The 27,077-nt window shown below is 37.9% G+C and overlaps 1 protein-coding gene across 3 annotated transcripts in view; it reads right to left on the bottom strand.

The window, feature by feature from the left end:
* gse1b (Gse1 coiled-coil protein b) overlaps positions 1–27,077 on the bottom strand; it is a 104,406-nt gene that overhangs the window by 16,985 nt on the left and 60,344 nt on the right. For 2 of the 3 annotated variants that reach the window (XM_073850362.1, XM_073850364.1), the window contains exons 3-9: positions 13,448–13,659; positions 9,309–9,475; positions 7,647–7,847; positions 6,670–6,849; positions 4,085–4,401; positions 3,013–3,346; positions 2,044–2,654 (exon numbers count right to left, since the gene is read on the bottom strand). In XM_073850362.1, the coding sequence (XP_073706463.1) occupies positions 2,044–2,654; positions 3,013–3,346; positions 4,085–4,401; positions 6,670–6,849; positions 7,647–7,847; positions 9,309–9,475; positions 13,448–13,659 (2,022 nt within the window). The remainder of the gene's footprint in view (positions 1–2,043; positions 2,655–3,012; positions 3,347–4,084; positions 4,402–6,669; positions 6,850–7,646; positions 7,848–9,308; positions 9,476–13,447; positions 13,660–27,077) is intronic. The other variant, XM_073850363.1, reaches the window with a different exon arrangement.

Raw genomic sequence — 27,077 nt, 5'->3', positions numbered from 1 at the left:
TTCAATAAAAGTTGTTAGTTTCGTTTCGTTCTAGTTTTTCATTTATTTTGACGTTTTTATTTTATTTCAGTTTACGAAAATGTTTTCTGATCAATAGTTTTCGTCTTAGTTTTAGTTTTCGCTTACGAAAATAACCTTGGCGGTAACCTTGGGTCGCGGTCGGTCGGGTCGTTTGAAATAAAGATGCCAATTAAACCTTTGTAATTTATATAGTACTAAACAATTTTCTATGTAATACAGACCTGCACTTAATTGGCTGAATAATATTTACCTTTTGAATGTTGAGCGTTATTAACTGTTGAATAAATGCTGACGCGGGACAAAATGCCTGATTTCCCAACACGTTGAACTGAGCAATGCCATTGTACCATTTTAATAGGCTACTTTTAAACGCATATAGCTCAGTAATGTCAGCTTTTTGTATTTTCTGAGAGGGGGTGGAATTTTTGTTGGGAAAGTCGGGGGAGAGACGCACACTTCGATTAGACTGGATAAACACATGTAGCATCTTAATTGTTAAGAAAATGGTATTCCTAATAAATGTCTCGAATATTTTGGTTATGTCCAATGCTTCTCTTTCTTTTTGGAATTATTAGACACATTTCACTATGTCTTTTCAAATGCCTAGGTCTGTTTAATTTCCTTAATTATAAAATTTTAAACGTTTATTCAAGCAATAATATATAAATTATCTCATGCATATGCTTGTTTAAAACCAGGGATTAAAAATGAATTCCAAGTAAAAACTGTATTTTTTCTTTACATTTCCAGAGAGTGAAATGAACGAAATTAAACATTAATAAATTCAAAGCACTATAATTTCCTTATTCATTTGATACAACTAGCTATACAATTAATATATATAAAATAATATTATTTTGTCATATTCGTGATTCCTGAATTTATATATGAAAAATTCGTTTTGAAGTGCATTGTTATGTTTGTATAAGAAAATTCGTTAACCTAGCCTATTAAGTTGATTTAATATTCTTGTTAAAATTCTAAGTTAAAAGTTAAGAAAAAAGGAATTAGCTTGTAGTCTATATATATTTAAGGCTATCTTTTTCTTAACTTTTATTAAACTGTAGATCGAAATAAAATAATTATTGATCATATTTAATAATCATATCGGAGAATCACTGACACTATTTAAATCTGTATAAAGAAAAGACAAAATTAATCACAACAAGAACAATCTGTATTTTTCTTGTAATCAAGAACATTCTTTTGACAATATTTCTTAATTAATGCCGAATGATGTTTGACCGCATCTCCACCGCATAGCCGCATATAATCACTGGTGTCAGTCGCAAATATTAAACATGCGCAGTGGTGTAGTGGTGCCCGGAGAAGTGGGCATACGCTTAATTTATAAATTCCACCAACCCCTAGACCTGACTCTCGGCAATCTCTGATGAAATCGGTCGGGTTTTCTATGTATTAGAGACATTTTGAACTTATTTGAACGCATTTGTTTACTGGATCCTTGGACTGATACGTTTACAGGGGTTCACTGGTTGAAGAAATTCCTGATCGTAAAAAACGGCTTTTTTTTATTTGTTAGGTATTGTTTTCGTCATTGTGTATTTTTTTAAATTACTGGGGTGGGGAGATGGAGCGGCGCAAGAGCATCATCAAATATATTTCAAAGCAAGCTGGTGCCACGGTCCTGATTGCGTCTTTTTGGGGTGTTTTTAGCAAATATTTACATGTATTCACATATGACTGGATTTGGTGGACTGTCATGTTTTTGGCTTATGCAGGTGATGATGATGCGCATCAGAGGGGATTTAGAAGTGGGTATACGCAAAGCCGCCTGATAAAGAAGTGGGTATACTATACCTGCGTATACCCTCCACTACACCACTGAACATGCGGGTCAGGAAGCGGGTCGGGTGCAATATTTTCTTTTTTTTGCGGTCCGAGTTGCGGGCGGGTTAGTTGAAAACGTCGGTCGGGTTCGGGTTGTTTATACATTGACCCGCACATCACTGGTGAACATCACATTTCAGCATTTGATGATTGGCACAGTTAACTACTTACCTTTCTCTCTGGCTTCTCTGCGTCTTTTCTCCTCCAAGTCCAGTTTGCTGACAGCTCGCCTGTGCTGCTGCAAGAACTCATCGTACACTAAAGTGGCATCTGGTGCGAGTCGTGAATGCCCCTGGAGGTTCTTAAAAGACCCGCTGGACTTCAGACCTGCACTTAACTCTCCATACGGCCCTGACAGACTCAGTGGTGCCCTCTGCTGGTTCAGGAAGCTCTGGGTGGATTTTTCCAGCTCTGCTAGGAAAGTGTTTGACTCAGAGAATCCACTTGGCTGGATGGGGGGATATTTATCCAGACTGTCCCTTTTCCGAGATCCCTCTTCCAGCTTTTCAGAGTTGTAATGCCGCTCATGTTTGGAAGGGGGTAGGGGAAGCCGACTGATATCGTAGTGACCCAGACTCTGGGGCTCATGCAAGGTGCGTCTCGAGTCGGTGGAGGTCTCTATGAGCGATGCGGGGTTCCAAAGCGTGGTTGGTGGTGGGGGAGCATGGTCTTTGTGCTGGTGTTTTGGGGAGATGAGAGGAGGCGGAGCTCCCAGGAGAGGATGGGCATCTCTGTCTCTCTCACGATCTCTGCTGTTGGGCTCATGATGGTTTGGTACAGGTCTAAAAGGGGAAATACATTTTCAGTCTTTGTTAGCTCTGACCTCTGCAATGCAACAAAACCACACCACTGTCCCAAGGTTTTGCAACCTAAATTTAACTAATTTGTATCGGTCGTTTATACCCTGTAAGATGTGAGCCATTCTTTGAAGTCAACTAGATTCTGACACCCCAACAAAAACACTAGACTTTGATCAAGGTGACTCAGCAAGTTAATCCCATCCCCACCCATTCCAACAGTTTTCAGTTATAAAAACTGTTTCTCCTTATTTATAATGATTTTAACACCACCCAAACCTGCTTAGTTTTTTACAATTAAGTGTGACTTCTTGTATATTTCAGGCTCATTTTTTGCCCTTACCTATGTCCCTCTATATGCAGGTCTGCCATTTCCCCCTGTCTGCCCAGGTCCAGGTGCTGCTCTAGGACCTGCTGACGGAACTCTGAAACCTGGTACTGCCTGTCCTCTTTCTCTTGCCTTAGCTTCCGTTGCCGAGCCAACCAGCGCTCTTCCTCATTATTGCGCTGCAACATGGTGGCCGCTGTTAAACTGGCAGGTCCTGCTCCTCCAGGGCCCAGATACATGCCGTGGGCAGAGACAAGGCTGGGCACGGGGTGATGGGTGGAGTTTAGAGAGTGGTGAAGTCCAGGCTGGATGGGTTTAAGTGTTGTATGGTTGGGCTCTTTGGTTTTATCTGGGAGAAATTATAGTCATATTGTTTAGTTGCATAGAATGATGGGTCGCACAGGTAAAACAAAGATTATATAATGCAGTGAAATGTGACTCTTAAGGTTGAATTAAATTTGAACTGCTTGGTTGTTGCTTTAAAGTGGTATTGTTCTCCATTTTAATGGGAGTTTATAAAAAGGTACACTTGTGTCTAACACTGTAAAACTAATTTTTAATTCATTATTTATGACCCTGGACCACAAAACTTATGGCCACATTTCATAAATTTGTTCCCTTTACAAATTAGTACAACATGGCCACAATTTAACTAAAACAAGGAAACAAATTAATAATCGTGGCAATGATATTTCATTTTTACTCCGCATGTCATATCCAGGGCTTTATAACAAGCATAAACTGTATTAATACTAAATGCCAATGGCAAGACCACCAATCCCTGTGACATTACAGATTATAGTACTGCAAGATGGTGGCGATGTTGCTAAATGTTTACATTTGTTATGTTTGTTATATAATTGTTGATTAGGGTAGAAATACATTTACTAAATGTGTTAACTTGACTGACTGATTCATGTCCACTTGAAGTCAGCATTTTCTAAATGCATCTTATTGGTGTTATTGTCAACGATTAATCCAATCCGTTTACATGTTTCATTGTTTTTATAAAAAAGCTGAAAGCAATATAGCAAAAGACTGTTTTTGTGGTTCAGTTAGTTTGGCATATGTGAATCAACGTCCATACCAGGTCTGTTCGTAGTGATTCTGTCTGCAGGTTTGGCTCTGTCGTCTGGGGGGCCTCTCAGTCCATGAAGCTCAGCCAGATAGTGGCTCTCCACAGCCTTCTCTCGTGCTGACCTCTCCTTCTGTCGCTCCATCTCTCTCTCACGCTCTCTCTCTTTTTCCCTTTCTCGCTCCCTCTCTCTCTCTCTCTCACGCTCCAGCTCCTTCTCTCTCTCCCGTTCTCGCTCACGCTCTTTTTCTCGCTCAGCCTCCCGTTCTCGCTCTTTCTCTCGCTCGCGTTCTCTTTCTCTCTGTCGCAACTCGTCCTCCATCTGGAGTCTGTGAAGACACAACACACACACAGATCAAACTACAGAAACACAGTGCAAATACATGTTTTTGCTTGTCCGTCAATATCATTGTTGGTGAAGCTACTTCTAAAGTTTGTCCAGCAACAAACTTCTAAGCTGTTTAAAATGGGTTATATTTTTTAACTATTAGTTGCAATCAAATCTAATTATACTATTCTTAATAGTATATTTAAAATAGTATAGTAATTATTATAAATTATACTATTTTTGTACTTTTGTACACAAAATAATATCTACTATAAAAAAATAATACTGAAAAATTGTACAGTTGTATGCACAAATGTAATCAAGTCTTACTACATTTAGATATAATGTCATAAAAATAGTTTATGGACAAAATATATTAGTATATAAGTATATTACAAAACATGACAGTGGTACAATATAGGGCTGCAACAACTAATCGATAAAATCTATTATTATCGATAATGAAATTCGTCGACAACGATTCTCATTATCGATTAATCGGGTCCGCCCACAGTGCACATACAACTTCAGAGGATCACGTCAAATTACAGCACTGAATGACGCATTTCTATAGAGAAAATGCATCTAAAAACAGTCGAGGAAACAGACTGAGATGCTGCAGGAGAGTTACGTGATCCAAGCTGCCCAAAACATGAGAATTCCTTATTTTAAACTTGAAGCTTATAGCGTAATGGCTTGCCCTGTGAGGCGCTTTGAGATCCGTTTGCATCCTCAGCATGAAAACTTTCAGTTTACGGTCATATCCTTATCTGTAAATGTCACAAATTCACACAAGCATTTCCATTTATGCATAAAAGTCCATTTTGGCAGTCTGTGTTAAGTTTAAATCTTTACTGAATGAGCGTCAGACAGGAACACAGAACACAGACAGGGAGACAATTAATACTCAGCGCAAAAAACATTCATTGAAGGGGTGCACGATTAATCGCACGATGTTGTGAGGCACGTTTAGTCAATGAAGCCAGTACTTTGATTAGTAGTAAATCTCCATCACGTGCGTTCAGCACGTGCGTTCAGTGTTCGGCAATTAATACACAGAGGTGTAAATCACTGACAAGCTACGCCAAATCGTGCTCAAAATCGAATGCGATATTCATTGCCGCTCCAGCTGAACGCACGTGATGGAGATTTACTACTAATCAAAGTACCGGCTTCATTGACTAAACGTGCCTCACAACATCGTGCAATTAATCGTGCAGCCCTAATTCATTGTGTTGAAACATCTGTCGTTGAATGTTAAATTTAGATTTAAATACAACATGTAGTGCACATAACTATTTATGGAGGGTAGGAACTGTAGGGCTGTGACGGTGGCCGCCGGTGGTGCGGTGTTTTATAGATAAATAAATGAGGCTCAAATATTAATATCACAATATTAGTTTAATCCTTTAACCATAGATAAATGTATACTAATAGGCGCATATCCAATCGTTTGTGCGGAGAATGAAAGCTTTTGCAGGACATGGTGCCGCCAGCGCTATGTGAAACTTCATTTTTGCTCATAAATGTAAGAGTAATAAATTGACTTTAAATTATTACTTCACTACTATAAAACGAAATAATTCAAATCGAAAACAAAACTCTTTCATTAGCTATAGGCCTAATCCATAAAGATGCATTTAGGCTTTAAAAGCGCATCCAGTGAGCAGATGGTGAGTTAGGATCGTCAACTTCATCTTTGCGACACTGACTCAGAAAATACTAGTTTATTAATCAATAATTTGAATATCTCCTTACTTTTCCCGAGCACATTCATGGTAATTACTTTAGCTGGGGCTTTGTGGCCAGTTTAAGCTTACTGCGTGCATTTGAACGCGGAACTCTGCTGAAGGCACTTGCTGAAGGCACTTGCGCTCGCTGCTGCTGCTGTTGTTGGCGGGACACTAAACACTGCCACGGCAGAATAAATAGCAGAAACACTGTATTTTCTGCTTGTTAGTGTGTTCTTCAGATATTTGTATTTTATCTTTATTATGACAGGTGAATTGTTGTAAATTGTTAAGCACTGTGTTTTCATAGCATCCAGAATGTGAAATGGTGTGATTTTGAATAAAATAAAATAAAATTGGAAATTAAGCCAACTAATCGATTAGTCGGAAAAACAATCGCCAACTAATCGATTATCAAAATAATCGTTAGTTGCAGCCCTAGTACAATATAATATGGTAAAGTGATTCATGAAACTGTAATACATTGATATATTTCAGTATTTCTGTTCACATCAAGGTTTCATGGTGTTGCTGCATACCTTTCCGACAAGCGCTCCGACTGTAAGCTGGAGAGTGAGGGGTGGCTTAGGTCTCCAGGATAACGCACCCCAGGCAGGTGCATATGTACCGCAGACGGGTGCAGAGGAGGTAAAGCACCCCCTGCAGGCAGTGGATAGAACGGCGACCTCAACGCTGACAGACAGAATGGATCGTCCATTCTAAGAGAGTCAAAATAAGCAGAAACTTGTATAAATAAATAAGCATAAATAAGCCATTTGTAGGTTGATTGCTCTAAAAAAATTAACCACTGTGGCTCTTTCAAAACATTGCTCTTTTTATCTGAGCATTCTGACCATTGCTACACAGCACTATTGATTAAAATTGAGTTTAGGGCCAACAAGTGGCTGAATTGGGAATTGTTTCAAGAAAGGTGACATTGTGGAGATGTGGTGGCACAAAAAAATATGTTACATCTTTAAGCTGTCCTGTGGAGTACATTAAGGCCCGTTCACACCAAGAAGAGTAACTATAAAGATAACTATAATGATAAATAAATTAGTGTCCTCACCAATGGGCAAAAACATTGGGCATGCTGCAGTTATGTCATCTGCTCCTTTAAATGCTTAAGCTCTTTAAAGTCAGGTGGAATCTGATTGGCTGTCAATATTTTTTATTCATCGGTTGTTATTTTATATATGTGGTTGGGACTTCCTTATTCTCATAGAATTAGGTGATTATTATTGATTGATTGTTAAAACTAGCTGTAATTATCACCCTTTATCGTCCATGTCATTGCTATAAGAACTACATGTATACATGCCAAAACAGAAAACTATCCATTTATCCTCAAATGATCAGTAAATTACTTTTGTGTTCACGGAAGACAGTCACACAGTTTGGACCTGAGAGTGAGTAAATAAGGACAGAATCATCACTTCATTTGCTTGACAGCAAATCTAACATCTCAGCTGATGTGTCCAGGGTTTTAAACGTGTTAGTCGTATGTTATTTGTACCTGTAATGTGAGAAGGAGGGGTGTGGCAGATATCCAGGGTGGTAGTAGGCTGCAGCAGCAGCAGCAGCAGTAGCAGGATCAAGCCCCAGGGGTAAAGAGGGCATGCGGAGCTCCTCGGCTGTGGCGTAAGGACGAAACCCCCTCAGATATTCCTCAGGAACACTGGCTGGGGGCACGGCATGGGGCATCTGACGGGGCAGGCTGTCAGTGAAATAGAGGAAGAGAATGTAAAGTAATATAGCCAATAAAAAATAAGGATGTCACAAGTTGTGCCTGAAGGTTTTAGAGCCTCTCCACACACCCTAATTTTAGCATTAACAAAATTGTAATAAAGCGAAAAGGTAACACTTTACAATAAGTTTCTATCTGTTAAAATAATTAACATGGACTGAAAATGCAAAAATGTATTAATCTTTTGTAAAACATTACAATCTGTTCCAAATTATTTAATGGACCTGAGGTAACAGTTTTCTAACCAGTGTTTTCAATTATTTACCAAGATTGTGGTAGCCTCTGGCCTGCATCTAATCTGCCCCACCACAGTTTCGTAATAAATGGAAAATATTTCAACCATTTTAACATCTCTAAAATCCAATTGTTGATGGCTTAATGTGCTCATCAAATCACAGATTTAATTAAATAAGTAGTGTTCACTGTTGTTGACACAGATACAGCTGAGGTCAAAAGTTTACTGTTCCCTGTTCAGAATCTGCAAAATGTTTATTTTACCAAAATAAGAGTGATCATACAAAATGCATGTTATTGATTATGTAGTACTGACCTGAATAAGATATTTTACATTTAGTCCACAGAGTAATTATTACAGAAGGTTCAAGAAGGTAAAACTATGCATTAAGAGGTGGGGGTGAAAACAATTTGAATTGGAAGATCAGGGTAAATTTAACTTATTTTGTTTTCTGGGAAACATGTAACTCTCTTATGTAGCCTCTAAGGGGCAGTACTAATTTAAAAAAATAATATATTTAGGCAAACTTAAGAAAGATGTATCTCCATACTCTCCATTTTTCCTAATACACTGTTTTTCTGTAATAGTTGCATATGAGTTCCTCAGTGTGAAAAGATGGATCTCAAAAGTATACAGTCATTGTTGGAAAGGGTTCAAATACACATACATGCTGGAAAACCAAAGAATTTGTGGGATCTGAAGGAATTTTTCTGAAGAACATCAGGCAGTTTAACTGTTCAGGACAAATGGGGGCTCATGAACAACTATCACTAACAAAAAAACACAGCTGTGGATCATTCAGGTAAGAACACAGTATTAAGAATCAAGAAGATGTAAACTTTTGAACGGGGTCATTTTTATAAATTCAACTATTATTTTCTCTTGTGGACTATATGTAAACATCTTTTATGTGAAATATCTTATTCAGGTCGGTACTAAATATGCAATAACATGCATTTTGTATGATCCCTCGTGTGATTATTTCGGTAAAATAGATGAATAAAATACAGATTCTGAAAAGGGGGCGTAAACTTTTGACTTTAACTGTATTTGCATCTGTGTTACCAGTGGAACAATGTATTTTTTGAATTCACAATGCAATTAAATCATTTTTGGGAAGTCCAGGCTGACTGTTCAGTGAAGGACTAAAAGCCTAGCAGTGAAGTCAATTTCCCACAGTTGTCAGTAATACTCACTTAAGGGGCTGAAAGCGCGAGTCCTGCATCACAGATGCAGGCGTCAAGCCAAATGCGTAAGGGTTTCCAATTAGGTGAGCTGGGACAGTGGGACCCCCTTTTTCTTGGGTAGAAGAAGCCTCTGAACTTAACCTGTCCCGGCTGACTCCACGAGGACCTGACTCAGCCTAAAGAGACAAGATAGGAGAGTTTTGTGTGAGAAGTGCGCTATTACAGATTCATATGCTGCTTAGACAACCCCAAGCAAACTCCAAAAAGTACAGCACTTCTCAAATGTGCCTAAAAATTTCAACACAGCGTGTAAAGGCTTGTTTATGCTCAATGTGGTGCAAACCACCGCAGATGATGCTCTAGAGGCATTTTTACTTCACATGCTCCAGTCCCATAAAATAACAAGATTTTACAAATAATAATAATAGTAGTAATGTTGTTTAACAACATCAGAACTCAAGGTCTTTAAAGGTCTACATGTTATTGCTTAAATAAATGTGATTATCACACCTGGAACCACACTGTTGTACTCACAGGTCGTCAATGCTACAATGAAGCCATATTTAGTGGACCGCTAACTGCAGGCAACATCAAATATGAAACACCTCTAATGTTGTGACTTCCTCTCCCTCACCTCTTGTTGTATAACACGCTTCACTTAGCAACAAAGCAACCTCAAACTGCGCACCCACATGTGCCCCTTGATCTGTGTCCTCCTCTCTTAACGCTCCCATAAACTCTTGCGAGTGGAGAGGGAGGCATCTGATGTGCAGCCAGCCAGAAAAGTGGTTCCAATATGACAAAAGAACTCAAAATCACAGATTAGTGAGGTAAACCTGAGATGCACATCTAACTGTCCCCACCCTGATCCATTTATTGAGCGGAGAACAGACAAAGACCTTGCCATTAGCCACATTGCTTTTTCTTTGTTTGTGGTGTGGCTAATGACATATAACTGCAGCTTACAGAGCTTATTGAAATCCATAAAGCACCATTAACAGAGTCTGAAGGACATTTCTGCGCCTCTCGGTTAACACTGACATAAATCAAGCTGAACAAGATCTTTGGGGCTGTCAAATGCTGTGAACGTCTTATATGTGATCTCTCTCCTTCACTAGGAAACTGCTGGTTGTTTATTTAAGCAAAAAACTTGTGCTATAATGTGAGTATAGACGCAGTTAAAGGAAGCCGTTACAATCTCAAAAAAAAAAATAAATAAATAAAATAAATAAATAATGATTATCATTTTACTTGGAAAAAAGCCTTCTAAGGTACAAAACTATCACTTTGGTATTATCCTAAGGTACAAAATATAAATCTAATATATATGTACCTTATTTACCCCTAAATCTTGTGAAAGGATATCGCCCCAAGGACAGTTTTGTACCTTTTTTCTGAGATTGTAACAGCTTCCTTTAACTGTGTCTATGCTCACAATATAGCACAACCTCTAAAAGTCATTCCTTAATTAGCCTAAGGTAACATACTACTATATTATATTGTGCACAATGTATAGACAACATTTTTATCCATCCCATTTCACGTCTTTTAAATTCATTTACTTTTAAATTCGTTCACTGATCATATCAGTCACATACTGGTGTAGGTTTATACCTACAGAATTACAGTCATATAATCAAAAAATATTTAGCATGATTGTTGAGATTTTTTCCCCTGACATTACACAAAGAACTGATTTTTAGAGTGAAATACGGCCCAGAGAGCATCCTGACATTTACCCCTCTTCGAATGAATCAGTCAGTCCTGATGTTGATGTGATTTTAAGTTCACCCCTGACATTTTAAAGAATTAAAGTATTACATTTTAATGGCTATTATTGACAAATATCCAAAATAAGACAGGACGTGTCTTATTGCCCTCTTCTGGTCATTACTGCATTACATACAAGCTCTGTGTGTATATGTCGGTTTACTAGACAGAGTTTGGGGACAACATTGACAAAGGTTCTGACAAAACATCAGGACCTCAATTTAAAAAACAAACAATTAAATAACATTACTGTTTTCTTTGGTTGATTGGTATGGCTCAGGTTAGACTGCAGTAATTATAATTATCTTGAAAAACAACAGTATGTAAGTATATGATGGTTTTTTTATAGAGCCACATAAATGTGTGTGTGTGTGTGTGTGTGTGTGTGTACCTGTTATTCATCACGTTGTGGGGACCAAATGTCCCCACAAGGATAGGAATACCAGTAGATTTTGACCTTGTGGGGACATTTCTTAGGTCCCCATGAGGAAACAGGCTTATAAATCATGCACAATGAGTTTTTTTGAGGAAGTAAAAGTGTGCACAATCTCCTGTGAGGGCTAGGTTTAGGTGTAGGGTAGGTGTAGGGCGATAGAAAATACGGTTTGTACAGTATAAAAACCATTACGCCTATGGAATGTCCCCATAAAACATGTAAACCCAACGTGTGTGTGTGTGTGTGTGTGTGTGTGTGTGTGTGTGTGCGTGCAAGCCGACAGGTGTGCAGTGGGACATATGCACATTAAAAATTAAAGAGGGGTGTGTTGTGATGGAGCCAAGGGTCGCCTGATGCCTGGCTCCTCTGATGCCTTCTTCTCTGTCTCTCCGTCTGCTTTTGTCTGGCAGGCAGACAGGCAGGAAGAGCCACCACCTCAGTATAGTGAGGACCCCATTCACATGACATATCTTAGTAAAACTCATGTGTGTGTATGTGTGACAACTATTGAGAAAAAAACTTCATACTGAAGTCACAGTGAGCAGAAAGAGAGACAGTTTGTAGTTCACAACAGTATCTCACTCTGCAGGCTTATGTAACTAGAAGGTCAGGGGTCGAGGCAGTCGGGGAAATCTATAGAGCCTTAGTTTATGGGATTGACCCCCCTGCATGCACACACACTCAGCAATAATGAGGGTTGAGCAGAAGACAGAGAGCTCTTTGTTCAGTGCGTGAGTGTGTGTGAGCTATGGCCTGAGCACCTCTGCCCCTCACCCTCAACTATACCGACCCAGAATCCTTCAGTATGTGTAGTCCCACTCCTCCTGTCATAAACTGTGATGTCAAAGGTGTTCAAACACAACCTCAGCTGGAACAAAACACACACATTGGCTGATCAAAGACCAGACCTGAAACGGAACGCTACGTCTCTCGCTCACTCTGGATCACAGAACTCCCAGCTGAGTGTCAGCTTCATTTCAGTGGAAAATGGACCCTAGTTTCACAGGGTGAGCATAGCAGTAGCCAGAGGTAGATAAGTGGGATTAGAGGATGACCGTAATCCTTAATCAAAGCGAGTATGCACACACATTTACTACAGGCGTCTAAACGAGGGTGAGGACACAGATGTTTAGTACCGTTGCGGGGCCATTGTTTAACAGTGGGGGGCAGAGGGCGTGTGTATGATAAGGGGGAGGGGGTGTTCGGGGGCTGGTCTTGTTGTCGGCTGGGTATCACCCAAACATATGTCACACACATTCTGACACACTGTGATATACAAGACAAATGAAAATCCAGCACTATACGTGCCATTTTTTTCTATGGTACAATTTTCAGTACCCATTACTTTAGTGTCTTCAGTGTCACATTATTGTTCAGAAATTAGAGAACACGTGAGAATTTCACATGCTCTGTTCCAAACCTTTTCAGCTGCCTATATAAACTGCATTTTAAAGGGATAGCTCACCCAAAAATGAAAATTGTGTCATTAATTACTCATGTCGTTCCAAACCCGTAAGACTTTCGTTTATATTCAAAACACAAATTAAGATATTTTTGATGAAATTCGAGATTTTTTGACCCTGCATAGACAGCAACGCAACTACCACGTTTAAGGCCAAAAGGGTAGTAAGGACATAATAGTCCATGTGACATCAGTGGTTCAACCTTAATTTTATGAAGCTACGAGAATAATTTTTGCGTGGAGAGAAAATAAAAATAGCAACTTTATTAAAAAAAAAATAATAATTTTTTATTTTTGGTTGAACTATCCCTTTACGGTTCCTAACAAAAAGGCTGGTCTGTAAGTTAAATAATAAAACTATGCTACCTTTTTTTTTAAGATTAAGATTAAGATTAAGTCAGTTACAAACCTGTCTATGCATCAGTGATGTGACTCTCTAGGGTTTTGAACAGAGCTTTTGTATTTTAAGATTAACTTTACCTCCCGTACTGGTCGGCTCTCGCTCCTCCACAGGCCGTTGACGGTTTTGGTTGGTGCTATGGTGACAACAGGTGGGGTACTGGGTACGCTGTGGCCCCCGGGAGGCACTATAACTGGACCCATGGGGCCCCGCTTGGGCGTACTGACTGGGGAGCTGTGGTTAGTGGCCGGAGATGAGACAGGAGATGACTCGCTGCTGATGGAAGATCCTGCTGAATGACAGGAAATAAGAGAAAACAGTATTTCAGTCATTCTGTAATCACCTTAATGCCATTTATCTTGGTACTGTTTCTTTATGTACGGAAAAAACTACATGAAAATCATGTGATCGTGCTTGCGATTGTAGCTTATTAATAAAAGTAAACTGTGCAAACAAACTGCACTAGCGTCTATCGCATCTCTGCACTTAAAGCCGTGTGCGCACCAGTTTATTTTTGAGTAGTCCAGTTTTAAGTGGAAAGGACATGCTATATAAATATAAATGTCTCCTGTAGGAGTGGAGAGACAGACACACAGCCTACGGCAAACATTAGATGGAGACATTGATGACATGAAAAGCTCTGACGAGAAAAAGAACAGAAAAAGAAAGTCCTGTGTGTTCGTCCTGAATTCTTTATCTGCATGGACATCCAGACAATTACAGTCCAGTGCTTAATCATCGCTCTCTAAAGCTGTCATCATTAGTACACCTCTTCACGCACTCCATCTGTCTCTCAGTCTGTCAGTCTGTCCGCTGTAAGAGGTGAGCAGGGTCTAACATGAACACTAGCCAATGCACAAAAAGACTCCATGTGACACATGTGGGATATTCTTCATGTTAAAAGAATATTTCCACTAAAAAGGTAAACAAAAATAAATTTTCACTACTTACTCCCCCTCAAAGATGATGTTAAACAGAATATAGCTTCAGTCACAATTAACCTTCTGTGCTTTCTATTACAGTATTATAGAAAGACACCGTGACTGATCAGCCCCCCCCCCCCCTCTCTCTCTCAATAATGCAATTTTTACTGTGCAGAAAATATGCCACACAAAATCTCAAAAGCCTTAATTAAAACATAACAGTATAACAATTCTTGATTCAAGCCAGGTATGATAAAAATGAAAGACTTGTCCTTCAGTAAGTGAGTCTAATTAATTCAGCAAACTAAAAAAAAAACAATCTCATAAGATTTGTTGTATTTGCATTGGCACAAAAATGCACATTCAAAGGTTCGGTTCTGATATATACTTAAAAATGGATCTGAATAAGAACTAGTTTTCAGTCATCTCAGCCTTGTTCATTCGAGTGTCAAGACATTCAAGCCCAGATGATGTCTGTAAAACAGGCCTCTCTTGAGGGAAGCCATTAGGAGCTGGTGTTCTCTGAAGAAAGCTTTTAAGAGAAATGCCACAAAGGTTTCTGTCAACAGCAAGGGAGGAGCAAAGGTGAGCGGAGGTGAGGAGGCGCTTGCTGCAGTAATTACAGCTGCACACCATTAAACATGCATGCAGTGAGATAGAGCGAAAGAGAGAGGGAGAGAGTGAGAGTGAGTCCACAACAGCAATTAGCAGCTGAGTCCCAGTAAAGACCCGAGTGTCTCCTCCTGTCTCATTCAGTCAATTAACACAGGCTGACTATTGCACGCAAACACACACACACGCACGCACGCACGCACGCACACACACACACACACACACACACACACACACACACACACGTTACCCTCTCATCCAAAACCAGTATCTATTACTCACGCAGTATCCCAACTGAAATAGGGCTGCAAGTAATTATTATTTTGAAGGGTTAGGATGGTTAAGAGGCTGTATTAGTGCTAACTAGCAATAAAAAAAAGGGTGAAACCATCTTTTTGAAAAAACATTTTACTAAGCCTTACTAAATAACAGTGAAAATTACATTCTTGGTTCACTGATTTTATCTCAACTTCGAATGTTTTTTTTGAGAGGGCCATGTATCCATCCATCATTTTTTTGCAAGATCTCATGTGAGATCAAACCACTGTTGATATTTCAGCCCTAAATTGAAACTGGTGCTCTTGAATTAGTGATTTGAAGCACTCTTCATGAGCAGCATGAGAGATTCGACCCACAACAGATTCCAAAACAAGCAGAGTGAGAGGAATATCGTGGCACTCCAATAAACATAAATATACATACAGTTGAGGTTAAACGCTTACATCCCCCTTTCAGAATCTGCAAGATGTTGATTATTTTTCCAAAATAAGAGGGATCTTACAAAATGCATGTTATTTTTTATTAAGTACTCACCTGAATATAGATATTTCACATAAAAGATGTTTACACAAGATGTTACACATAAAAAAATAATAGTTGAATTAAATAGAAATGACCCTGTTAAAAAGTTTACATTCTCTTGAAGATCAGGGTAAATTTTGTATTTTTTTGTTATTTTGTATTCTGGGAAACATGTAACTATGTACACATGTACAAGGGCAGTACTAAATGAAAATAATAATAATAATAATAATAATAATAATAATAATAATAATAATATTTAAGCAAAATAAGAAAAATGTACACATCTCCATTCTGCTCAAAAGGTTTCAACTTAATGCATAGTTTTTCCTTCTGGAGCATCAGTAAGCATTTGAACCTTCTGTAATATGAGTCCATCAGTTGTCCTTAGTGTGAAAAGATGGATCTCAAAATCATACAGTCATTGTTGGAAAGGGTTCAAATACACAAAAATGCTGGAAAACCAAGACATTTGAGGGACCTGAAGGATTTTTCTAAAGAGAACAGCAGGCAGTTTAACTGTTCAGGACAAACAAGGGACTCGTGAACAACTATCACTAAACAAAAACAATGCTGTGGATCATTTAGGTAAGAACACAGTATCAAGAATCAAGGGGATGTAAACTTTTGAACATGGTCATTTTTAAAAATTCAACTATTATTTTCTCTTCTGGACTACATGTTAACATATTTTATGCAAAATATCTTATTCAGGTCAGTACTAAATAAACAATAACATGCATTTTGTATGATCCCTCTTATTTTGGTAAAATAATTAACATTTTGCAAATTCTGAAAGAGGGGTGTAAAGTTTTAAATTTTATTTGTAATTTTTTTTTATTGATACATTTCAGAATTGAATGCATAATTGTAAATATATAATCTACATCTGCCATCTTGGATTTACTTTCCGCATTGTGATACTGCCTTATCAAATGATGAATGCCATTCTGCTGGAATTTGAACAACATAAGGTATGTGATGAGGCAGCATAATTAAGTTGCCTACCTCTTTGTAACTTACATGTCAGGAGTGTAATGCCTATGACGCCTTATAATGCTGCCTACAGAGGCAGTTCCCTATTACAAAAGACTGGTGTGATGCCTGTAGTCATCCCTGATAGCTGCTCATCTGCTGTTTCTCACTGTCTTCTCATTTGTTTCTCCCAGTGTGACACGCAGGACAGAGTGAATAATTCAGCAGGACTGCAGGCACATGTGCAGCGAGACTCCCCCACCCCTCCCCGCCCTTACAGCTTTCTTCTCTTTTATTCACTCCGGCACGCGCTCATCCATCAAACATCATCATCCTCCTGCAGCTCCTGTGAGTGTGGATCTGTCAGACACATTCATATTTTATGTGTCTTTACAGCATTAGCGCTAAATTACTGCACCAAACATCATCACAAGAGAATGTGTGTGTGCCGGAGAGGCAGACATCAGATCTCTCTAAAGCAGGTTTTATTGGTGTCTTTTCTTTCAACTGAATCACACACACGGGCAGATGGGCCTCTCATTGACACACACACCATCTGAGTCAAACTGGTATGTTTTTATGAGATGCTAATGATATTCAAATGTATTCAGTGCGATGCGTCTGTGCAAGCTGCTCTCAGAGGAAGCCGTGCCCATATATGGACTAGAGGTTCCAACACTTCCTGCCACGCTCTGAATGCCACTAAAATGGACAGATTTCACACTGCAGAGAAAGAGAGAGACTGTGTGTGTGTGTCTGTGTGATTAATGTGTATCTCTGTTCTCTGAGGGTTCGTCTATTAACCCACCTCTGCCTCACACTGACCACACACACACACACACACACACACACACACACACACACACACACACACACACACACACACACACATTTCAGGCTGCATTAGAACAGCATCAGCAGTTAATTAAACAGCCCATTTCACACCTGGTGTGAGAGCAGAACTCAACACGCCTCAGTCCATATGCTGCCCCGTGCACACACACACACACACAATTGTTTTTTGTTTTTTTTGGTGCGCTCAACATGGTTCATTCCACGAAACAGCAGATATCGAGACCACTTTGAACGAACATACATCAGTTTTGTTCTTTCCACAGCAGCATCTCAAATAAAATTAAATCACATAAGAGACTAATTCTAAAGCTTCTTCACAGGCAGCAACTCCACACACCACACAAAAAGTGTGCAAGGGACCAAACTCACAATTGATTCCAGGAGAGCTTGAGATGTGATACTGTAATGAAGCATTAAAAATACACAAAACGCACAAATAGTCATTGTTATATACTGACATAATATTTTAAGAAATATAAATATACAGCTGTTTATTCAAATTAATAATATACATGATTTTTTTTTTATGGACACTGTTGGGATAGTTTACTCCAAACCTGTATGTTTCTTTACTCTGTGGAACACAAAAGAACATATTTTGAAAAAAATCTCTTCTAATGCAGAAGAAATGCATACAGGTGTGGATAGGTAAATAACGACAAAATGAAATATATATAGGGTGATCTCTTTGACAAAAAATTAGGTGAGAACTACTAGAAAAAGTGTCAAATTTAATTAAACTGCCATAGTATCTATTCTTTTTAGCATCAAATCAATAACATTTCAGCTCTGTTTATCTTGCTTTGTCCACCATCCTTACTTGATGTTTTCACTGAGTCTGTCAAATTCTAGGACTGAAGTGATTGCCCTGAAGCTTGTGATGTCACCTTCCTTTCAGATCAGGCTTCACATCCGAAGCATACCTATGACGTCTTAAAATGTCACCAGCTTTTGGAACAGAGCCACCATCACTTATGTGAGCTTGTGTGTGTGCGTGTGCATGTGCGTGTATGTACGCAGCCTGTTTCTCCAGATGGAGGGCCACAAAAAACAGGGTACCCCCTACCCTCCAGGGCCACGCCTGCCGCTCTCTCCTCTCAACCAGAACTAGAGACTCACTCCTCCCCTCTACTCCTGTGTCTCTGTCTCTGCTGGATAAAGGATGAGCCCTTTAATATCCAAGTCCACATGGAGCAGTTAATTAATCACACACACCACACCTGCTGTGAGAGAGACAGATTGGAATGAAAGGAAAGGAATACTTGTGTACTGCATACTGCAACTATTTTTTTCCAATAGTGTCTAGTATGCAACCATAAACATTTGACATTTATGTTGCACCTAATCATCTCTGAGATAACCGGTTGACTAGCATTTGTAATCGAGTTTTAAGTATACAATAGGGTTAAATAGAGCACCCTCTCATCATCATGTTGGAGGAAAAAATATAACTGTAAAATACATATAAAAACAAATAAAAGAATAAATAAATATATAAATAACTGTAAAATAAATGTAAATAAATAAATATATTTAAAGAGCAGATCATATGGGTTTTCCAAAAAAATCTCCTTTGCAGTTTGTAACGTAGCTATCCTTCAATGTAAACAGTCTGCCCAGCCGTTACTCAAAAAAGTGCATTATACATAAATATATTGTCTCTCAAAACTCGACTCAGAATGGCCTTAACGAGTCATTCTATTTTCGAATGTTCTGGTGATACCACAGCAATAAAATTTAAACTTTTTGTTGTGCTCCTCAATCTACAAAGGACTGCTTCTCTAATCTTGACTTTTATCTTAGTTGGCTTTTAATCTTCTTTATTTAGACTAACAAGCATCTCCGAACCACAACCTGTAAGTACAATTGATACTTTGTGTACATTTTTAATTGAATGCTCAAAATATAAAGTTTCTTGTGCTAATAGGTGACGTATACCTAGTGCAGCTTTATGTTTCCAGGTAAGCCATGATGCTGCTGTCTTGCTAAAATAGTTCTGAAAATTCAGTGTGAACCCGCTATTTCCTAAGAATGTGTCGATTAATGTAGACTGTCGTTGTTCTGATTACTTCATTTAATAATAAAAAAGTAGTGTAGCACACAGACTTTAAAATTATTGTGAAACTACTGTATATTTTGCTGCACCGGCAGTTGTAGGGTTAATGCAGGAAGTAAAAGACCCGGTAGAGAGAGATTTTTGTCTGTCGTTTTGTTAAGTGTTTACAGCTCAGCAGCTAAATTTAGCTGTGGGCACGATTCGCTTGCATAAGTGTTAAACTAAATGTTATGTCATTATTTTAAGAATGGATTGGAGCACTATATTATTGTTTTATGTAAAGGTGCTTATGGAAGGGAAGGGTTTACAGACATTTCGCTCAAAACTGCTTAAACTAGGGCTGGACAATAATTCGATATCAATATATATCGCGATTTTTTTTCAATGACGGTGATACGATATTTAAACCCATTTCCGATGTTTCGATATACATTTGCATATATATAATTTTATACATTAGCATTTGTCACTGAATGACGTTCAATGCTCAGCCGTCAGAAAGAGCAGAACAGAATTGCGTGATGACGTACATCACAGACACGCTGCCAGCGCTCAGCAGCAGTAGTTGGTTAAGCTCCATCACGGAAAGTTTTAGCTACAAAATGAGTATCCCTGACCGCAATACAGATGTGGATGAACAAGCTTCCACAAGTAAGAAGGCAGACGAAATAGTTAATAAGACAGGAAAGACTAATTCAGTGGTGTGGAAGTGGTTCGGCTTTTTAAGTTCAGATAAACTCTGCCATTGGTAAGTTATACACAGTTCATGCAAATGTTCGCCATTATATCAGCACTGACCGCTTCAAATAGATTTTCAAAAAGGCTTTGACATCGTTAAATAAACATGAGCACTGCACGTTTCACAGTCAAAATGTGGTGCTGTTTTTTTTTTTTTTTTTTTTTAATGAATGTGTCTAAAAAGGAAACTTAACTGTATTCAAAAAAGTTTCTGTCATTTTCATTTAATTTTTACTATAATTCCTTATAAAGTAATTCATGACCACTGCGGTACTTTGTGTCCTAATGTGACCAGAATAATTGCGGGAAACAGCACCTCCTTCTGGAAGAGGATTAATAATTAGTTGACCTAGTGGCATAATTTTTATTATGATTTCTTTCCCCCTTTTTAAGCGATTTTATAGGGAATTAATTTAGTCTTTAGTCAAGACATACATATTTGTATAGATTATTCACAGTTCTCTCAATTAAATAAGACTGTTCTAGTTTAAATGGAAATATATTATTGTTAATAAGCTGAGTCTGAGAGTTTTATTTATTTGATAGTTTATTTCACATTTCTTGTTTGTAAAGGCTAAATACAAATAAAAAGTGAACCTTATTTTTTGTACTATTTTTATTTAAAAAAATATATATATATAATTTTAATAGGATTGGAGGTATTATAGACTTTGCAAATTCAGTTTGCAGACATTTGTAGGTACAGACATCCATTGTGTGTGTCCTCGGCAGTTTTTTCCTTAGGCTTTTTAATATTGTCCATATCGATATCGGAATTATATCATATCGACCGAAATTACGAAATATATCGTGATATAAATTTTTGCCATATCGTCCAGCCCTAGCTTAAACAAACCGTTTTGAAACCATGGACAAAGGAATGTATTTTCTGGGAAAACTGTAATGTTTTCTGACCTTAGATGCATTTAAACCTGTTGCAGGGGACTTTGGGACTTTGAATTTTAGGACACTTAAAAAAAAACATATGACCTGCTCTTTAAAAATAAAATAAAAAAATGTATTAAAAAATAAATTGAATGAATACATTACTAAATTATTTAAAAATAAAACAAAATAATTTAAGTTTTTTATTTGAATGGTAAATCAATACATTCTATTAACTGATTCATTTTGATGCATCACTAATTCACTTATTCACTTATTTAGATATTGAATCATTAAGTTTGTGCATTATACATATTTACTGCACACTCATTCATTAATTATTATTTATTTATTAACTCATTCATTCATTATTTTACCAGGGTTTGTCCTTCAAAGTATGATGTGTTTTTAAACAGGAAATCTCACTTTATGTACACACTGTCTTGCCTCAGTGACTAAAATAAATGTTAGTTCTAGGAAACTGGATGCCAGCCTACACTCTACCTGCCATCATTCAGATCACTGTCACTCACCCGTCTCACTGGCCCAGTCTGTAAGCTCCTGCAGCCCACCTATAGCTGTCTGGACTGGAGACAAATCAGACAGACACTGGGTAGTAGAGGCGTTTCCAGAGCTGTTTTTAACAGTGAGAGTGACCTAATCATAATGTGCATCAACTCTCTGTTTTTAAATGCCACCCACAGATGGGTTACAGACACAATGAGTAAGAAAAATAGAAGGCAGAGTTAACACAGGTGATGAAACACAGTGCTAGTGCTAGTGCTGAGCATTAGCATAACATCTCCACACGGCAGTTTATTCTGACAATGAACCACCCAATCCCTAAAAAAAGAAGAAAGAGTCTGGACAACCAACCAGTGTGTTTTTTATTTGACGTTTAGGGGCAAATAAATGTGTAACTGGACATAACTGAAAAGGTGTTTTTTTGGCTATCTTGTTTAAACCTAGGTCTGCTATTTGATAGCATTCTTTTCTTCGAAATCCACATTATAGCATTTGCAAAACCATATTTTTCCATCTCAAAAATATATCAAAATTCCGACCTATGCCCTTAATGTCAAATGCAGAAATGTTAATTCATAGGTTCATGACCTCAAGGTTAGATTATTGTAATGCTTTATTGGGTGGTTGTACAGCACGCCTAATAAAAAAACTCCAGCTGGTCCAAAATGCAGCAGCTAGAGTTCTTACTAGAACCAGAAACTATGACCATATCAGCCCAGTTCTGTCAACACTGCACTGGCTTCCTACCACACATCGTACAGATTTTAAAATCTTGCTAATTACTTATAAAGCCCTGAATGGTTTAGCTCCTCAGTACTTGGGCGAGCTCTTATCACATTATAGTCCATCGCGTCTGCTGCGTTTTCAAAACTCTGGCAATTTGATAATACCTAGAATATCAAAATCAATTTCAGGCGGAAGATCATTTTCTTATTTAGCACCCAAACTCTGGAACAATCTACCTAACATTGTTCGGGAAGCAGACACACTGTCAGTTTAAATCTATCCATCTCTTTAACCTGGTTTACAAATAACACATTTCTATAAATCAAATCCACTAAAGGATTGTTAGGCTGAATAATATTAGTATGTCTCTTTCTTATTTCGAGGTCACCGTTGCAGAGACTAGCTGTAGCAGCTAAGAAAGGTCACAATGCAAATAATGCGCATAACAAGAACACAGGGCAACAAGAGCAGGTAAAGTCTGTACTGGAACATGACAGGTTTTGATTGTGGTCTTGTGAATCCAGCATTTTACAGCATTTAACACATTAGGATACATAAAATTATCATCCAGAGATGTTGTGTGGGTTCACAACATCCCTGGACATCTTCACAGCAGGGTGCTGGAGCCATCCACACCAAAGTGTTCCCTATATTGAGAGCTCTTCCGGGGTATGCTCGAGAGCACTCACACAAGGGGACAAGCAGGAGAAGACAGGAAGCATGTGGTATTCTAGCAGACTGTTAAAGACTGCCTCCCTGCTGAGACGCTGTCTACAAACACAGCCGAGCACCACGTAGAGAATGTGTGTGTGTGTGTGTGTGTGTGTGTGTGTGTGTGTACACCTTCCTCAGGCTACATACACAAACACCATCCATGTGTACACAGACACACATGATGAACATATCTGTAGAAAACGCCACTCTCTGTGGGCACACAGTAATGCAGCAGGATCTGGTCCAAACTGGTTACTTCCTTAAACTCCAACAGTTAAAGGTATAGTTCAACACCAAATTAAAATGATCAATTACCCAAGTTGTTCCAAACCTGTATATACCTTTGTTATACTGAACACAAAAAAAGATACTTTGAAATATGTTCGAAACTAAACAGCTAACAGTAGCCACTGACTTCGATACTATTTTCCATACTATGGATGTCAATGCTACCATCAACTGTTTGGTGCCTTTAGAGTGAGCAAATTATGACAGAATTGTCATTTTTGGATTCTGCTGCATTACTGTGTACCCACAGAGAGTGTCATTTTCTACAGATATGCTCATCATGTGTGCACAAAAAAGCAGGTTAAAATGAAGGGCTTAGTAGATAGCATTTATAATCTGCAATCAACAAATATCAGATATGTTGGAGTTTGGGTGATGGTGGAGGGAACAATGCTAATGTCATTTACTATTTATGTTAATACATTTTGGGTGATGGTGGAGGGAACAATGCTAATGCCATCTACTATTTATATTTATAAAGGGGGCAGATAAATATAAGAAAAGTATTCTTCCATCTGCTCCTTTCTGATCATGGAAATGTAAAGGAAAACTTAAATGAATTGTATGTGCTTTGTACAAATAATGCATTTACATGAAAGGAATAAATAATGAATGAATGAATGAATCATCCTCACTAAAATCCACCCAACAAAAATGAAAAAAAAAAAAAAAAGTTAAAAACTAAATACAAGAGTTAATATTATAACAGTGGTTCTCAACCCTGTTTCTGCACTGCACATTTTGAACGTCTCTACTGTCTTTTGAAACCCACATTTCAGGTCTTGGAGTCTGATCACTTGAATCAAGTGTGTTTGATTAGGGAGGCATACATACGGCTGTGTCCGAAAGCTTAGGCCTTCATACCCTATTAGATAATGACTTTGCATGCAGTGTAAATGATTACGGACACAGAGGAGCATTGCTTTGTTTCATATAGTGTATTTGCGTTGAAGAATGGAATGCGAAATGTGACAACATGCCCCGTAGGTGGGATATATTGTAACATTTCAGGAACACGCTGTAACATGACCATGTGATCGCTTAAAATGATGATCTAATGAAAAAGAATATACAAGACAGTAGGGGTGGGCGGTACACCGGTGTCATAGTCAGCACCGGTGTGACATTGCGCCACGACATGGATTTTCTAATACCGTCAATACCGTAATAAATCAATTATGTGCCTCGAACGGCTGCATTTACATCAATAATAGCTAATTCTAAATAATAAGGCATTACATTTTCTTCAAACGTTCAGTTGTGGTCTGAATACCTGTCCTTATACTATATATCTTGTTGTAAATAAAAAAGTAAAACATATTCGTATCAGCTTTGCAGGTGGTAGGTAAAAGGGGAGTGCCCATTAAACGACTGGTGAAACATTGTGAAGAAAGGGCTGTAGCCTATACCAGGGGCGGAGTGGCAATCCGGACGACTGGTGTTCTGCCGAATTCTGACCCCCGCCAGATTACTACCCCCCTAGTATTGGTAGGTTTAGGGTTAGGTGTGGGGGAGGGATTAGGATTAGGGGTGGGGTTAGGATTAGGCAATCAGGTAGCGCTTTCAACGAGAGGGGGTCATAATTTGGCAGGGGTCGAAAAAAGGCACAACACCGGGACTTTTCCCCGTCGGCCGGCCGAAGGATTTACACAGCGGATCACAAATTGAGCGGGCGTGAGGCAAACTAATATTGTATATAATTTTTGCACTTTCAATATGCAGGGTGTAGAAATCGCTTTTAAATGAGTGCTCGCGCTGTTTACTTTTACTTTCGATTTTGCAATAACGCACACTCTGTGTAAAGGGAGCAACACATCTTATAATAGATATTTGTCAGTGAACACAAGATTGCAGCAAATCCTCCAGTCTATTTTTGTCAACTCTCTTTACTTTCAACCCATGATCATTCAAATCTTAAGGTCATTGTACACTGAGTCCGATTTTCGTATGCGTTTTTTTAGTTTTCTCATATTCGTCATCCTTATCAAAATGCTTATTATGAATGCGAAAATGCAGAAAATCAAACACGATCCGAATTTTTTTTATGACGGACTAAAGTTTCAGAGGCAGTGTGTAAACTCGATTAACATAACCTGTATTTTTTTTTTCTTTTAACGTGCAAAAATCATGTGTGCAATGACATTAACTCCAGCAGCTCGTGTTGGATGCAGGGTTGCCAAGTCCGCATTTTTCCCCACAGATTTGGTCTACTTTTAAACTGTTGCTATGGGTTGATTTCCCCCTGTTATGTAAAGGTTTTAAATATTGCAGAAATTAAATTTCAATAAAAAAATAATTTTTTGTTTTGTTGTACACTGTTAAGTAAGATCTTTAGGTTTTTTACAAAATAAATATGTTGAGAATGCATAATACTCTCCCATGTCTCTTTTTAGGTTACCTACCATTTACTTATTATATTATACAAATATTAACTTTATTCACATACTAAAGGGACAGGACAGGCTACTCCTCCCAAAATGTACCAAAAAAAGTAATAACGTGATATTATACCGTCACCGTTCAAAAGATAAAAAATACAGTGATATTAATTTTAGGTCATATCGCCCACCCCTACAAGACAGACTAAACTATTTTGTCAATAAAATAAAATAAATAAAATTAAACTTTTTCAAAAAAGTTTAAAAAAAAAGTTTAAGAATTAAAAATAATCTAATTTTAGAGTTGAATTGCAACCATGCTTGATTGATTGCAAGACAGTTATACAGTATAGTTCAAAACAATGCATGCAAATTAAGAAACTCATTCAGACATTTAGAAAAATACTCCCCTCCCTCTACACACAGTTCCTATAGAACACAAGACACATAAATGAGCCAAAATGCTTTACATTTCTTGAAATAATTATTTCTGAACATTAAACATCAATTATCAGTCTTAATACACCTGTTTCTTGTGGTTTCTCATTAAAACTCAAAAGTAAATGGTATAAATTACATTGCTAATGTCATGGAATAGCACAGTTTAATAATAGTGGGGCACCTTGTAACGTAGTGTTACAACATTTCCCATCTGTGCAAATGGAATTTAAAACTAGTTAGTGTCTTCTGCTAGTTAGCAAAGTATTAAAAAAAACATCTAATCTTGTAAATAACAGATTGGAGAATAAAATAATAGCATATTTGTTTCATTTCAATTGAATACTAAAAACTAAGCTGAAAATTTTACTTTTTGAAAATGTACTTTTACTATAGTAAAAAAAAAAAAAAATTCAGCGATATCTTCAAAAGATTTTTGAATTTTGGCACACTTTTTTCTCTATATAGTGTTGATAAGGCAACTAGCAAATACCGTAAATTTGGTTATGCTAGCATGTGTGTAAATATTTAAACCACGTATGTTACAACTAACCCTGTGCTAGTTTGTGCCCTGTGCTCCCCTGCTTCTGATAACAATATAATGATCTACAACAAAATATAGACCGCTTTGGAGATAACTAAGTAAATAATACATTTCTACACTAATTTCTTGCTAGAAATGACATCAAAAGTGGAAAAAGTTTATCAAAAACATTTATATTTACAGACAAACTGACCACCAACTAGGGATGTTAACCGATGACCGTTTGACCGGTGGTTGACCGTATCAACGTTA

The sequence above is a fragment of the Garra rufa genome, chromosome 11 (genome assembly GCF_049309525.1).
Source record: "Garra rufa chromosome 11, GarRuf1.0, whole genome shotgun sequence".
NCBI lineage: Eukaryota > Metazoa > Chordata > Actinopteri > Cypriniformes > Cyprinidae > Garra > Garra rufa.
The sequence above is the reverse complement of the archived record's forward strand: the minus strand, read 5'-3'. Positions and strand labels throughout refer to the sequence as shown.